Raw genomic sequence first — 17,284 nt, forward strand, 5'->3', positions numbered from 1 at the left:
GAGATTAGGAAAATTATCAGTGAAACTTCCTGCGAAATTTTCTAGACATTATCGCAATAAGGAGAAAATATTATTTATCCATTATGACGTGAAAATACGACATTGGCGAAATTTTGAGTTAGAAATCGACAGATCGGTAGTCGAAACTAATCTCTATGGGGATGTTATCATTACCTGATAACGTTACCTGAGCGCCTATCAGGTAGCCATATTTTCGATAGAATATATAACTGGTAAATGTATAATCAGGACAGTCAGTGCCGTACTAGATGCGTCGTGAGTTTTAATGTCATCATCGGTACAAAATTGCAGTTTCAATCCAAAATTCCCCGCTCGGCTGAATGGTCGCCGGAACCTGACTAAATAAATGAAAAAGTAGAAATACTAATCGAAATTAATTCGATGATTGGCGGGAACAATTATCAATATTTTCCGGACAACCAGGCGAAGTTCCAGAGGATGGCGGCAGGATATGACGACTGCTACGACTCGTCCTGGCACCTTATCCCTCCTGACTACGTCTCCAATGAGGATGACTACAGGTGAGCTCGAAATAATTATTCCTTACCCTTGGATATAAAAAATTCCTAAATTAACCGGATGTTACATGCGTGCAGGGTGTGTTTGTAATCCTCCCGGGAGTGGTACGCCTTGTTACACTACTCGAAACATCCCTGGTGTTCCTCTTGCCACCTGTTCGGTTTACACGTTTAAATTCCGGTTGATCGAGGCCCATTTGCCAATCGAGTGTGTAACCTTCAATCCGAATATATCAAGCGAAATTGAAGGAAAAATTTTGATCTGATAACCCCCGCGCGAAAGAATTTAATAGAATTTTTTTTTTTAATGCTGACGGAACATTTATTCAATCTTTTTGTTAATCTTTTAATTTAATTTTATATTTCACAATTATTTTTGTAAATTTTGTAAATTTCGTTATTACGACTTTTTTAAAAATTCTCAGCTCTTACGGTGCCGCAGAATTTGTAAAAAAAATATTGTAACATTCACCGGAAGACCTGATTCATGACCCTAAACTCCTCGAGAATGATGAACAAAAGTCCCTCGAATCTTAACATTTGCACTCTGCAATTCAAAAAAAAAAAATTTCCCCCCGCATTGTCCCTTCCACATCCGGCGTTTGGTTCCAAAAAACCTGTGGCTATTTTGAAATAACTTCTTAAACGCTTCTTAAACGTTAGACAGGCGAAAGCCGGTGACGTTCATACTCTAAACTAGCCGCACAAACTTCGGGTCACGTCGGACCCCCGAAAATGTGAAGTGCAAGGTTAGAGAGAGATATTCTTTCATTCAAACGAAAAAAAACTACCAGTGTCCAAAAAAGAGGCCCTCGAGAGTCCCCGGGGTGGATGCTACTACGTAGTACTACGAAACTTACTACGTTCATTCACTGGACTCGAAGGCCCACCCTCGGGGCCCATTGTCCAGCATTATGAATGAAACGAGAGGACTCCCAATACTCGAAATACAATTTTTCTCACAATCTGTGACATCCTCTCCGCCAGTCACCTTCGCATTTTTCCATTCACATTTTCTTCAGGCTCGAATACTTGTTTTTTCTCTGCCTTTTTCACGGACGATCGGACCTGATATCGTATCTCCAACGATACAAGATGTTTAAAAAAAGGAAAAATTCACGATTAGAAACGTGCGGGACGAACTTACAAGAAAATTACAACAAAAACAAATATCTAAATCGCAATAGCATTTTGCAGACATTTTCCGAGCTTAAAAACATCTACATGAAGTGTATTAAATTGTTACCGTACTCCCAAAATGTAAAAATAGGACTTTAAATATTTGAGAAGTGAATCATATTTACAAGAAGTGGATAAAGCTGTAAAATCAATGTCGGGCTCTGGGGTTTCAAGTGAGCATGATTTTCCGGGTTGACAATGTACGGTAATTTTGAGGAATCCACACTGTCGCCATGGCCCCCAATAAAATAAATAATTACCGATTTTTTCTTTCTTGAGTACCTCTGTCGATCCCCGATTTATAATCTCCCTATTCCGAGCATGCAAAAAAAAATTATGAGTGGAGGATCGAGTGCTGGTAAAATTCTGCAGGTACACAATCGGACCAGGTATGAATAGGGCCCGATGGGCTCAAGTGGTTAGGCGGATGCCAGAAAATTTGTGGAAATCGGTGCGCAAGCACGTTTCGGCAATAAATAGAATAAAGTTGGACCTGCTGCAAGACGCTTAAAACTTCAAGAAGGTACCAGTACCTCAGGTGGTGGCCGTACTGTACTGATCCTCAATCTGTCCCTCTCCTCTTCACACCTGACCCCCCCTCCACCTCCACAAAATTCGGCCCCCGGTACGAATTGCCGTGGGACAAGGGCCCTTGGAGAGACCGGAAAAACCGACAGGTACTCATATTGTCATGTTAATGGAGGGTGGAAGTAGTTGGAATAACTGGCAATGGGTAAATGCCCATTCACTTTGGACACGTTTTCCAGATTGTCGGGCCCAGTGTACACCTGAGTGCACCTCCATTCTCATGCCTCCCACAATTCTCAATTCCTTAACTGTAAATGAAAATATTTCAAGTGTCAAGTGCTTCTGAGGGGACTCCATGATATTTATTGGAAAGGCAGACGGAATGTCTCGTCTGTTATTTCCCTCTCCTCCTCGCTGTGGGCCCAATGCCACCAGCAATTTTATTCCAGCAATTGTTTATAGATATTTACGAATTTTACCCACTGAAAGACATATTCAATGAAAATTACTGCTGTTTCGTACTTCAGGAGAGAAATGTCGTTAAGAAAAATATTACGGAACTGTGACGCAATTTGTTCGAATCGTTCCACTATTTTTCCATAATATTTACCTCTGCACAAATTTTCCCAATCAAAAACAAAATATTTTCGTCTTCAACGAGATAAAAATTCGTCGATTAATGTATCAATTAATATTTAGAACTATCAGGTTCCGCGTGACTAATTATTTATCCTCAAGTGAAGGAATATCCCTCCCGCTTATCTCCCTCCTCTCTCTCTCTCTCTCTCTCAAAATTATCAAAGATGAAAAAATAAAGAAAAACCTCGCGTTAAGATCGCGAGTTGGCTCCGCAATCCTGCGAAAAACTTGAATGTCCCTATCGCGAGTCTTAAAACAATGAGACACAGACAAATTGGCTTGCGTGCTGGAAACGAGTTGGCACAGCTATCGCCAAACAGTCGTGGGACCTGGACAAATGTTGCCTCGATTGCTGCGAATCCCTTGCTAGTTTATTCCTCTTTCTCTTTCTTGGTTTAACGTTGGTACCACCCTCAGTGCTTTCACCCCCCCTCGGCCCCCAGCGCTCCCACGGCGTCAAGACGCCAAGGATGGAGGGGTTGCAAAGCTGGAGGAAGTTAAACAAGAGAAGAAGAAGTATTGAGAACAAACTGAAGAAAAAAAAAGCCAATTTTCGGCTCTTTTATGACTCGAACCTGATTCTAACCCGATTAGATGTCGTGTTTTTTCATGGATAAGAGCACACGATAGTTTCTGATACTCGATCCTAAGTTTGCGTGCTGGTGACTCCTTCTTGTCACTATCGTATTCCATTTGGGCTCTAGTACTGTTGCCACTGGTCGGCGACACGGTTTAAAGTACCTCCCAAAGCCCCCGGTAATTGTAAATTAAATAAATTAATTTCATAAAATGATAGTAATAATTATTTTATGCACTTCATGTTGATAAACACAACGGAAAGTTTTTTTTTTGATGCAGATGTGAAGATGAATGTTGAAGGATCTTCAGTTTAACATATGCTTAGCGAAATAAATTAGTTTAATGGGCATCTGCCCATTTTTATCCCGAACATCTGATCCGAATCCCCCGTTTGAGGCGGGAAAAAAAAATATAACAAAAAACGGTAAATCGAAATGATGCGTTTTGGTGACACTAGACGACGGGATTTGTAAATGCAGAGGTCAAGATTTTGTCGGCGGGGAAGTGAAGAATCCTCAACTATATGACTACCAGTCGAGCACAATGGGACCCTTATACGCCCCCTTCCGTACTTTTTGACTTTTATACAGGAGAATGGTAGAGGGGAGGAAAAGCGAGGGTAACAATGGAAGTGAAGCCCCGCGGGATAACCGGAAACGCCGGTAGGAAACTTTTCACCTTCTTGATGCTATGAAAATTGAGGGTAAACGATTGAAGAAGTATCGTAACTTGTCAATGGGGGTAATAAAAATTCCTGTTCACTTCACGTGGAGTAAAATCTCAATGTGGGAATTGGGGGTGAGAAAATTTCTTTGACTGGACGTGTGAAAAAGAGGTGGAGAACGGTGGTATTAATATTCATGGGTTTGATGAGTGAAACCAACGGGAAATTGGGAAAACGAGTTGAACATTTCTTCGAGGATATTTCAGGTGGAATTTCAACAGAAATAATTTTCATTGTTATGAGAAAAATTTATGTGGAAAATAAAACTGTCGACGATTTATGAAATTTAATAAATCGACAAAATAATCGGAAAATGTGAGTTTGGCAAAGAAAATATGTACTCAATACACCACATAAACCCTCGTCCCTCCGTTGGCGGCCAAAAATGTGAAAACTTTTTTCATAACCGGTGAATTTTCCAATTAACCCCATAATGCCGTTGCTTGAAAAATCCGTCGCCCCAGTACATCCATAAAAAACGAGGTCGAAGGTACAAAAGTGCGGCGTTAATGCCCTTTCGCATTAACACTCGACATAAAGTGTGTCGTGGAGAACCGGGTAAAAAGCCTTTGATCGATGGTGATCGCTGATTGGTGGAGATCCCCCTCCAGTGTACGTCGGAAATCGCCACCCCTGTAAGAGCCGCGCCCAGTTTCACCAGCCACGTGACTCCACCCCTTGGGTAAAATAACCGGTGGTAATATACCGGTGGTTGGCGCTAGCAAACACCAGCACGAGGGATCGAAAAATTTCCTCAAGTGAGCGATTCCACTTTGCGAGAGTAGGGGAATGAAAAACCCGCCCTTGGAGGGGTATCCGCCCCCTCTGGAGTACTCGAGGGTGCTCGAAGAGCAAAGCGGGACGATGGTAGGAACACACTACCCGTCAAGTGCTCGTCGAGGACACTCGAAAAACTACAAGACGGGTCCTCAACTTATCGTGAGTGAAGAAAAAAAAAGAGATAGACAATCAGGAGAGACTGAATGCGACGGTTGCAATCACGAGATTTCAATCAAAAGAAATTTTTCGGAAGTGCTTTAGCGGTAGTATCGACCATCAGAACTCTCGAAACAACGGATTTTTAATTGGAGGAGGGAAACAATTGTGTTGAAACTGTTAATTAGTGATTCATAGTCTCTCATGTGATAAAAATAACGTGAACAACAGGATTTTTTTAGATTTGAGTGAATGAGTCCTTGTGAATTTGTTGAACGTGACTCTCGTGATTATTTTTTGCAATTGGCGAGAGCACTTAGTGAGCAACATTGACCCGTGGATTATGCATTGACAGTGATAGAATAAATAACCCAGTGCAACATGGAGGATAAGGGCAAAATTCTTCCTTGGTCCTTGCTGACTTATCCGCCGAATCTGCTTAATCATGTGTGGTACAGCCAACTACTGAATGCAAGGTAATTAATCGATCAATCGCGTCAAGGGGATAAATTCCTCCGACAAATTTCGTAATCGCAAATTCAGTTCTTTTTTCAATTAATCAAAAATCGGGAAAAGGTGAAATAATTTCAGTGTAACGTTCTGGGGAAATGTCCTCTTGCATTACGTTTATGCGGTAAATTATCGGGGCGTCGCAATGAGCCGAAATGTAGGAAAAAAATTATTTCTAATTTTTTTAAATAATATAGTACTTGGGGCAGTTCGATTCATTTTTCACGGATATGAATAAACAAAAGTATGTAGTTCATACATATTTTACATGTATTCTTCAAAGTATAAATTTCCCTGGTGTGTTATTCTCTCGTCGAAACTCCTCAAACAAAATTATTTCACCTTAGCACCCGTTCGAGCCGGAGTATTTCCACTATATAAATAATAAAACGACCATCTCCAACAAAACGTACGGTGATTTCGATGCCTATAAATTGTCCCACGGAAGCGCTTCAAAGTTCAAAAAAGCCGAACCCAGTGAATGATGAAAAATAACACGAATTTATTGACACGTGAATTAGCGCTTGATCAACGATTCCCCGTAAAAAAACCTCGAAGCACCTCCTCTCATCTCCAAGAAGCGACCATTTTCTAAAAGCCTAAACAACTAAATGTTTTGATACTCTGCCCTACGTGCCCTGATAATGGATCGCCGGGCTTACAATCCCAAGAAGCACCATTGCATCCTGGATTTGCAGGTTTCCGGATGCTTTCCTTCAATCTTGGCAGGTTTATTCTTACCTGGACAATGGATTTGTCCCACGGGTGGTCTATTGCCAACGTCGCTAAGTACTTAAGGGAAAAACGAAAACTCGTCTGGTTTTAATCGGTTTTTCAAAAGCCACTTGCGCGAGTCGATGGCTTCCCGACTACATTCCCCCTTGTCAAGCTCAAATCCTGCCTATTCATGAGTTTGAGCTGTCCTAATTAATCTCTTTTCAATTTTGTTTATTTTACAGACTGCTGGAGAGCATGAAAATGCCAGTTGCATCGAGAACTAGTTCGGGTTTTCACATTAGTGATATTTTGGAGCTGAACGAGGCGAAGCCAACGGCAACCGACGATAGTAATGGTGAGTTTAATCCCTATTTATACAAATACTTTTCATTCTTAAGGCGCATCGAACACTCATTTATTCCGGGAAAGCATTTATCTGAGACGAGAATTGAAAATAAAAAATTCAACGCTCACCGCCAGCATTTGTTATCACAATTGTAGACCAGAACTCGCGCTCCAGAAGACAATTGTTGCAAAGGGAAGAAATATTTCCTGAAAACTTCGTCCTGAATCGAGAAAAATCGCTCCGATAAGAGTAATAATATCGAAAAGACGTTCAAAGACCCATTTGACTGATTTTTTTTGATAAAAAGGTTATCGCATCGTAATCAGACCTCTGTATCCCCAATTTGACATCTCCAGGAACACCAACAGCCCTCCCATCTCCTGGTGAACTACCGTCAGCGTACCAGCAGCTTCTAGAACACACGACAGCGATGCTGCAACCATCCCTCCACGGTAATCTCCGAGGGAGTCTACCGCCACCTCCACCACCACCACCCCCGACATTACCACCGCCTGGCCTCCTGGGTTGGCCGACGGGTCCAATCCTGCCGGTGGCTATGCCGCAAACCCTTGCTGAAATGACCGGTAAGTCTTCGTCATAAGTATCTCCCTGAAATCTCATTAAATAACCATTAGTCCCTAATTATTTTCTGGTAATGCTACCTGAGACTTCTTCAGACCCGACCGAAAATATGAACCCAATTCTTAACTCATTCGGGAATCGCAAGTATTTATATCTTGTGAGATTGAAAAAGATAAGCCCTAATGCTTGCAGGTCATTCTTTTCAAGTAATAAACCAGAACATTCTTTAACAACAATAAAATAATAATTCGGTCTACGGCAGTAACTTTGCCTTTCTCGATTTCCCTCGATCCCTTTTCCTAATGAAATATCCGAATTATAGCTTGTCCGTTGAGTATAAACTCTCGATATTGAGCTCCATAAACGAAACACGGTTATAAAGCCCCGTTCCATCCCTCTGTATTTCAGAAACCCTTATTTATTTAACACCCTACAATTGGTTCTCTCCTCGCCTAAGCAGGATCTAATGGTCCTATAAAAGCCCTCTACCATCCTCGTTGGACGATTGGCCATCGACTAGACAGATGTCACCCCTGGGACAGATGCAAACCATACACAAGATGTATATACTGAAATGCTTTTTATTCTCCCCCTGTTTCCCCTCTCCCATTATGAATTGAAATTGTCACGCCCAAAATTCACATTGTCGTGGTTACTTCAGTCAGGGTGTTGTGTAGTTGTAGTTCACCGCTCATAGTTGGCATGTAATAGAGGGGCTGGACATCGATGATCCATTATATCATCCACCATATTTTTTTTTTCGCCTTCCCATAAGAATTCAGGGATATTCGATAGTCCTAAATCGTCAGGTAAAAATATCCCATGAAAAACAAGAATCAAATTGATGCTTCTACGGCTGGAGAAGTTGATGATGTCACTCGTCATTCAGATTTTAATGGAAATCTGTACTTTAATCCTTTGTGAAAACAATCATTGTATTTTTTTTTCACTGAGAATCGTATCACTTGCTAATTGAAATCACAGGGATCAGGGAGGGTATTCGAGGGATCTAATCTCCCATGAAAATGATATGGTTGATCTCGTGGGGTGCCACCAAGACGGGATACGGGCGTTCAACGGGGTTTATTCACACCCTCCAATTCCTCCCTGCATTCTTACTCCCCTTTTTGGTATCTATCAAGTGATACAATGGCATATTGTGTTGTTATATGATCAACTCTGTTACGAGAGCATTTGCTTTCTCAACGATTTTCTTCGTTGCTGATAAACTTCATGGGATAGTTTCATGGCGAGTTTATGTTCTGTGGAGATCAGCAACATCAGTTTTATCCATATTTTACGGGATTTTTTCTTCAGTCGAATCATGAATCTGCAGGAGGCTGGCTTCATCGTTTTGTCTTGCACTCAAATCATTTCTTAATGAGTGCATTCCCTGCATTAAAAAATACTTATTAGTCGCAAGATCATTTGCAAATGCTCTCGCGAATACTTAGAGACATTACCAACACTCACAAATATTTCAAGTTTCCCCTTGTCTGCAAATCAAAACGAATAAGAGTGACCTTGAAAATTGTTTTTAATTTTTGCAGTTCATCCGCAGCAACAAAGTCAACAGCAGCAGCCAGACTCAACAAGTCCGACAATATCCGACCTGTCATTCCCCTCGCACCAAGACAATGGAAATGAATCATCAAAAGAAGAGGAGCAGGACTTCGAGGAGATCGAGGAGCATCAGTCTGATGATAGAAACGATGACAAGCGATCACACGACCCCAACGACTCTTCCCACTGTAGTAAGAAGCAGAGAAAGCGACGAGTTTTATTCTCAAAAGCACAGACGTACGAGCTGGAGAGACGATTCAGACAGCAGAGGTACCTCAGTGCACCAGAGAGAGAACACTTGGCTTCCATCATCTGTCTGACACCCACTCAGGTGAAGATATGGTTTCAAAATCACAGGTACAAGACGAAACGCGCCCAGAATGAACGAGTAGAAGCTGGTGGCAGTGGTTGTTCACCCAGAAGAGTGGCTGTTCCTGTTCTCGTCAGAGATGGTAAACCTTGTCAATCGAAGTTAATTGAATCAACGTATCCCAGTGCTGCCAGTGGACAAGTATCCATGGCTGCTCCGTACATGCAAAAGCCCTACTGGTGGTGAAATTCAGTTGTTTATATCAAAGATACAATCACAATCGGTGCAAGTGGATGTTCATCATCAGTGACATAAGTATTGTATTCGTAATATCATCGTCAGATTATCTATCCAACACTCCACAATTTCCCTCTTCCCCTTCCTCTCCTCCTTCACGACTTGTAAAATTGCGTAATCGTTTTATTAGTACAAAAATGATAGGATTTTTATATCTGTCTGATAACGCTGAGATTGAGCTGCTTTTTTGTTAATCAACTTGAAAGCACGTGTAGCAAGTCACGGAAAAAAAAAAAATTGTGAGAGTGGAACGAAGAAAACCATGCGTATTATATCAAAGGGGAGATTGCGACAATTTTTCGTTATGTGGTTAGATGGAAATATTAGGTTTAGGATGATTGAAAAGTTGGACTTTTTGATCCAGAGTTTTATGGTGATGTTCGCAATTCTCGTTACCTTATATCACGATAAGTATTTATTGTAGCAGGTTGTATATATGTACATTATGTATGATAATAGTGAAATATAATATATAACCGCAAGGAAAGCGTATGTACGAAGGAATGCTGGACTTTTTTATTGATTCTTTGTCGTAGTATGTACGGAGAGAAATTATTGCAGTGGAACAATGATATTCTTGAAAAAATGATAGTTTTTTTAAGTTTTTCCTACGTTTTGGGAACACGACGAGAAATATTCGTAGAAAATTACCTCCCAAATGTCCTGTAATTTTTATTGAATTATCCTGCTAGTGAATCCTGCTTTATCTCACCCCTCCGACCTCCCAATATGTCATATAGAGGCATGCACCCCTTTTTGAATTATTATTTCGAGAAATGCTTTGTTTTTGAAGATGAAAAATGTTTAATGGAACCTGGGGATCGGTTTGAATTCTCCCTCTGTGCAACGACGGAAGTCGTGCGCTACTCGAGTGACAAGTTTCCGGCTTCCGTTTCCGAAGTCCGCCATCTTGTTACCGGTTTAGATTTCCCGGTTGTCTGGCGTCCTCCGATGTTTTTTCCATTGTTTAATTTCGAGTTGATCAGCATTTGGAGGGGAATTCTAATAACGATAAAAGTAAAGTGGAATTTTTTTTTTTCTCGAACATTTTTTGACCCCCCTGTCTAACCCTAGCGGGTTCTTTTGAGAGGAAGGGCGGAGATGACGCAGCAGGGTAAATGGAGTGGACAGCGGCCGGCATATGTTTCGCTTCGTAATAGTATTGGAAGAAAAAAAAACCAGAGCTAGGGTAATATGGAATATTCGATGGTCGTGCGAAATGTCTGTGCGACGGACCGGAAGCCGACTGATAACATTCAGTTGAGAATGATTTATACGAACTGCTCTATCTTGATTCGGACCTTAAATATTTTTTTAGCGGAAAATAAAAATAAAGAGGTGATCAGGGGATGTTGCTGTAGAATTGAGAAATTATTTATTGTTAGGAAATTTCATGGAAATATATCAGACAAAATTTCTTAGTTGGAGATGAGAAATGCAAAAAAATATATTTTCAAATGATTCGTTCACTTGAGAGAAGTATTGGTTTAAGTAAATATTCTCTCAGCAGTTATAATTATTGATCCTCGGCTTTGATTCAATTCTATCCTTGTTATCTCAAGAGGAAACTGGAATCCGAAAGAACAACTCAAAGGATAGTAAAAAAGTCAGTGTCTCGAGCAGGAGTTTTTCCCCAAATCAATACAACAGGAAAACAAATTGATAGTTTGTCGAGCAACGGGACGTCCCCTAATATTTCCGAATGTAATCGAGGGGGTGTACCGTTGTCCTCACTGTTATCCAGGATCAGCGAGAGTTGGACACGAGAGTTGGAAGAGTGGAGGATTGAAAAGAGGCGAGGGTAAAAAAAATTCTTAAAAAAAAAGTTGGACAATGCAGTTACGTCCGGGGATGTTTTATTGGCTGGTTTCCGCTGTGGGGTGGAAAACCCATGCTATGTTGTTACCAGGGATAAAGGAATGGGGCTGTGCTAGGTGTATGCTTGGACGATTTGGAGCTGGAAACTTTTGTAGAGAAGTCCTTCCGATGGATGAAAAACACTTCAGTGGACACTGACATCGATTTTAATTGTGTTATACAGGGGAAGGGCTGAAGAATGGGCATGAGAGGTCCAACAGTCCATTCGCGAAAAACCGATTTTCCCTGATTTTTACTGTTCTTTTCGACTTCAAATGAGGAGAGAGTTGAGGAGATTGATGAGAGGTGAAACAGAGTTGATCCATTACGTGTTGGATTGCCCGAAAAACGCGAATGAATTCGTTAAAGAGGCGCTAAGAAAGGCACGCACCGTCGCCCAAAATCGATATCAATTAGGATGCTTCTTCCGGTCGCGTGACTGCGCCACCCTGAAACTATCCCCCGTGATGTGGCACGAGGCAGTGCTATACCCCGAGCACTTTCGCCTGAAAAACCTTCTACTTCCGGTTTGTATTGCCGGCTATCGACGAACTGTGGAACAATAGAGTGGAGCCTTTTAACGCCTGGTATCTTCTTTCCTGATCAGGTGAGCATGCGGTAATTGACGAAGCTCTGGGCCAACTGAGAAAGGGCAACGCGACTATTTCGCACGACCCCTGGAGTCAGATTATTATCGTAATTTTATAATAATTTTGGGGGATTAGTCGCGCGGGCGATTGACTCTTTCATAAACGAAAAATAAGGCACCATTTTTCATCGCATTTTGTTCAGATATTTTTGGGTTCATTCGACTTAGAAATAAATCTTCATTTCAGTAAAATTGGATTGATCAACGATTAAAACCCCCACACAAATCGAAAAGTTACAAATCAAATAGACGATGGAGACGGGGAAAGGATAAAAAAGGAAAAAAATGGAGAAGAAAATAATGACGTGAAGACGGAAGTGCCGGAGGTTTTGGAGGCATCGACAAGAGAGTCGGTTCGCCGCGGTGAAAAAACCGTGTGATTAATCAAAGCGAAAATTCCAACTACCACAACCGCACAATTCACTGCAGGGACCATATTCCTCGGTAAGAATAGATTGTTTCCGGTTCCGCTCTGCTTTATGGTACGTTGCGGCTCAGCGATGTATTAAGATTGCTTAATCGATAGAGTACCGAACGGAAAACTAATTCGTTTTTCATTTTTTTGTTGGCTCAATTCTTCATCGGCGATAAAAGGTGAATTATCTATTTATTGATCTGTCATTGTCGTTCGTTTCGCCACGAAACCAAAGCCAATATAAACACTCCATTGACTTCAGTGTTTTTAATTTGATTAATTAGGAATTGGAAGAGCTCAGAAGTTAAGCAATGGATTTCATTAGTCAATTTGATAAATGATAACCTTTTATAATTAATTTGCCTCATTTTTGTGCGAATAAAATGATAAGAAATGTAATATTTTGAGGCAATTTTATTGTTGATTCATATTTTCCTCTCGAATTTAGCAAAATCAAAATCTAAACTATTCGAAATTCCGTGTAAATGTCAGTATCATCGTAAAAGCGTGTCAGTGAGTAAACAATGAAGGGGAAATAATAGTCCGGGAAATGCGTGGGTTTCTGATCGGTTAACGATAACGATAAGTCAATGCCGAACAGCCTAATTTAGACGTTGGAGAATGAGGCACGTGTGAAACCTCTCCCCCACAGGCGCATCACACCCCTCATGCCATTGGAAATGGATTGAGGAACCTCGGTCAGCACTCAATAATTTTTCCCACCCTCGCATTCACTAGCTCTTTTTTCTCTTCAATATAGAGCCGTGACAATGGGCACGGCAGTTTGAACGCTGCACGCGCGTCAACCATTAGTCGATGCTCTCATTGATAGACCTGGGGGCTAGCTACGATACTGCTTTGCATTTTTTTTATCGTTCTTCAACATCGCTCAGAGAGGTGAGAATTCTGCGATTCTGCATTGGGACAGAAATAAAAATGAGGCACATCACCTGTCAGCTGGGGGTGATCCTGCGGGAGTGCGACTAAATATTTTATTCGCACAACGTGAAGAAAAAATAATAACATTAAGAATTTTTCAAAACTCATTCAGCGAATGACGAGAGTGCCAACGCAGATCTTCCCATCACTCGAATTCCAAAAATTCACTTTTTCCTCGAGTTCACTTCCTCCCAATGTCCCTATTCCCCCCTAGAATCCCAGATATTTACCACCAAGGACCTCATTGTACCTCAAACCACCCAGGATTATCCCTGGATTTGTCTCCCAGTTGGTCATGGATTGGTGTTTTGAAGGAAACACATCAGTTGTCCTCGAGGCGTTGGTGCGAGTTGTATTCGATTATTCGCTCAATTTCCCCCGAAATATTTCCACCAACACTGAAAATATCCACAGTTTGATGTACATTGTGTACACACTGGGCTTGAAAGATCTTTCTCTCGGATGCTGTGGACAACAATGCTGGGTGCGACGTGGCGTCGCTAAGCTCGTTAAACGCTAGCGTTCAACGAATGGGGTTGTGATCCACCTTTCTGGTTAAATTACGGTGAATACCCGGGATAAATGATCGGGGCACCTTCGAGTGACAATATTCTGCATCACTCATTTATAAATAGGAGAATTTCGCGAATTTTATTTTTGGAATGGCGATACCATAGCTCATGCTGATGATTAATACCAAAAATAGATCGTTAGGTAATTTCCACTCGAGAAACAGACACAGAAATATTTCCGGGTGTTCAAGTGGTGGGAATGGGTGGATGAATGGATAGATAAATAGGTAATAAATTTGGAGAGACGACATCATGATTTATGGAGACAAAAGGGCAGTCTAAGGTCTGATAAAACTTTTAGGAAATCAATTTGATTGAATAATCAAGTTCATTTCTCTCTGAAACTTCGTAAAAATTCTTCCGCAAATCCTATCGATTAATTACGAGTTATATTCGAGTGCCATCCCCCCGTTGGAACAGCTATTATGAAAGCATCCGGTAACACAAGCCAGCACTTAAATCCAATCGTGCTGACGTAGCTCCGTTTCCATTACCTACGTCACGAGTCAATACATTATTTCGCATTCATCTGATGGTCGCCCACTGTCGATCTATTCCCAGCTTCTGCTCGTGGCAGAAAAAAATGATAATAATAATCCCTTGTTACATCATGACAGAAGGGAGAGCGTTGCTATCAGCATTGGAGAGGTTGGACCAGGAGTTCTATCGACCACAGTGGCAAGGCCACGCCTTTGCCCAGGTGCCCCAGGAGGGGTTGACCTCGCTGGTGAGTCGATGTCGATGTAACTTCCAGCTTTCTTCGATTCTCAGCTCAGTACAGTCATACCATAAAAATCATGACAATCAGAACGACTCGGGGATGTTATCAGGATTTATCATTACAAAGATATTCTCTGCTGATTAATTACTGTCAAGTTATCTTACTCTGATTCTGATTCAAATATTATTCCAATGTAGACTTGCCTCCTGTCGTTATTCAATCGCTTTGATTGATTAAAAAATCAATGAATTGATAGAAAAAATCAGGAAAGTTCTATCTTTCTAAAATGTCCTGTCGAAATTTATTGAGGAAGTAAAATCAGCCCTCAAGCCCATGACGAAAATCGTCCAAACATGGTCATTGTCCGGAGGAAGGAAGAAGAAGGCGGATAGTCAGCAATAAAAAAGAACACGACCACAATTACACGGGGTTATACCCAGAAAAAGTGCCCCGAGAGAGAGAGAGACGAGAGTTGTTGGTGTCGTGGATTGAATTCCTTTTTGGATTGACCGGATGTTTAAGGTATTGTCCCATGCGAAAAAGCTGTGTCGCCCCTGGAGAGATGTATTCCAACACATTGTGAGGCATTTAGGAAGCGAGCTACCGTGTGCCACTAGAGGCGTAAAATTTTTCTGGCATTGTGGCTCACACGGCGGAGTGCATTTGTAAATGTAAAAGGGAAACTATCGAAGGTGCGAGAAATGATGCTAAATGGAAAAATATATATTACCCGGGACTCATACGCCCCTTTCAACGATACCTTTTCCCACAATGGCCGACCATTCTGTCATCCAACCACTGAAATTCGGGATCGTGACATCCTGACCTTCGGAAGCTGTCGTTGCATCAATTTTAATCTCATATTTGTCAACAGGGATTGGATTTTTTTTTTCGGGGGAGGAATCATCCCCTGTTCGGTGGTTTGTGAGGCAGAATTACTCGCTCGATTGGGCATAATGATTTTTATGGGTTCATTTGGCAAAGTGGTTCTTAGTTCTGGGGACATTTCCGATTGAATGGGATTGACAACGTGGGAGTTGAAAAGTGTGAGGTGGAATTTCAGTTTTTTGGGACTAAATGGAGCCTTTGTAGTTCATGGATTTCCTAATTCTCCTGATCTCAACTAATTATCACACATTAACGACCCAGAAATTTCAATACTCTCATTAGATTAAATTCTCATGAATTCTAAATTCCAATTCATTCAGATTTGTCGCTACATTTTCCAAAAAGTGTCTAATAAAATTTGTGCTAAAAGTTCCAGCAATTAAGCACCCCCAAATTGCGAACACCCTCACCCACCCCCAACCTGAATGAAAGCCTCCCCCAAGCCATTAAACCGTCAAAAACCCATATTCCCGAATGAACAATCATCCGCAGTGGTCGCAACCGTTGCGAAAGCTTGTCGTTCAAAACCATTTAACATTGCATCGACCAGCTGAACTCGAGGTGTTCCCCAAACAGGCGCTAAATAGGCGTGTCCCGTGCTTCCGTTGCGGCATCGACAGAGGCCTATCTATCTCCCAATTCCGAACACGATTGAGAACAATGGATGAACCAGCGGAAGATCGATCGATTCCCTTCTTCCCTTCGTCAATAAAAATTTTCGGAAATAAGAAAACCCCACGAAACGACTGCATTGAATTTTCAATCCCCTAAAAATGCAGTTGATTTTAATTTCAAAGCTGAAAATTACTTACCTAATTAAAAAAATAAAATACGGATGAACTTTAATATTTCGGACTGAGACCTTAAATTAATTACGCGCCAGAATAATTTGACTCTCTCACCTCATAATTTTTTTCCGATTTTTCGATCAATCAATGTTCGCTCAATCGCCAAACCTCATCGATTTTTCGCTCCCATTAAAATATCTTATTCATCAAATTAACCCACGAGCGTAGAAAGCCAGAAACTGACATGAAGATAAAAAACCCCTGGAATAAGGGACAGTCTCGATCAATCAATCAATCACTCTCGAAAGCCCTCAGCCCTAAAATTTACCCACCGCAAAAGTTGTTCCGATTGCTCCACCGCTGGCTGATTAGCGCGCACGTGTGCAGGATCGAAGTGTTAAAAAATCGGTGGTTGATCCTCGTAAAGCCAGCCCAGCGTGTGAGGGCTCTCCCTGGGTGTGCTAATGTCGGTGAGGCTAAAGTCACAGGGGCGGTAGGGGGAGAAGAGAGAAAAGTGTAGGAGCGGCTAAACTGGCTGTATGAGCGTTCCACCCTTCTTCCTAAAAACGTCGCCGCCTAATTGATATAAACGCTTGCCTTAATATACTTGTCATAGTGCCGGGGGTCAGATCCGGCGGACGTCAGCGAAGGCCACGAGAGAAGCCCCAGACCCCCGAAAACTATTACACTGAGGCCGTTTGAGCCCCCTTGAGCCTCCTACCAGGGCTTATGTACGTTAACCGTTAAGTGACGTGTTGCTTTGATATTAGATTCGCGGCGGGCGGGCGTTACGATATAACCAATATACCCGGTGATGTAAGCGCCCCCAACATCATCCCTCAGGGGCTATTAACATACGAATGAATCCCCGGGTTGTGGCACGATGGATAATGCTAAAAAGACTGGATTACCGTGCCCCGAGGACGAGCTTGTTCACACATGTATTGAGGATTAATCAGGGGTTTCTTAAGGCAAAATGTTTTTTCACTTTATTGATGAGAAATAC

General features: G+C 41.6%; 1 protein-coding gene across 2 annotated transcripts; it reads left to right on the forward strand.

Annotated features, from left to right (window-relative positions):
- Positions 1–244: 244 nt before the first annotated feature.
- Positions 245–9,949, forward strand: LOC135163335 (homeobox protein Nkx-2.5-like). 2 transcript variants are annotated; one of them, XM_064122691.1, is made up of 4 exons: positions 245–542; positions 6,594–6,706; positions 7,054–7,281; positions 8,830–9,949. In XM_064122691.1, exons 1-4 carry the CDS (start codon positions 403–405, stop codon positions 9,396–9,398), a joined length of 1,050 nt encoding a protein of 349 aa, XP_063978761.1. In that variant the 5' UTR covers positions 245–402; the 3' UTR covers positions 9,399–9,949. The 2 variants fall into 2 exon arrangements, with proteins under 2 accessions (XP_063978761.1, XP_063978762.1); XM_064122692.1 differs by lacking the exon at positions 245–542 and adding an exon at positions 5,085–5,600.
- The last annotated feature ends 7,335 nt before the right edge of the window (positions 9,950–17,284 follow it).

Source organism: Diachasmimorpha longicaudata, chromosome 6 (genome assembly GCF_034640455.1).
Source record: "Diachasmimorpha longicaudata isolate KC_UGA_2023 chromosome 6, iyDiaLong2, whole genome shotgun sequence".
NCBI lineage: Eukaryota > Metazoa > Arthropoda > Insecta > Hymenoptera > Braconidae > Diachasmimorpha > Diachasmimorpha longicaudata.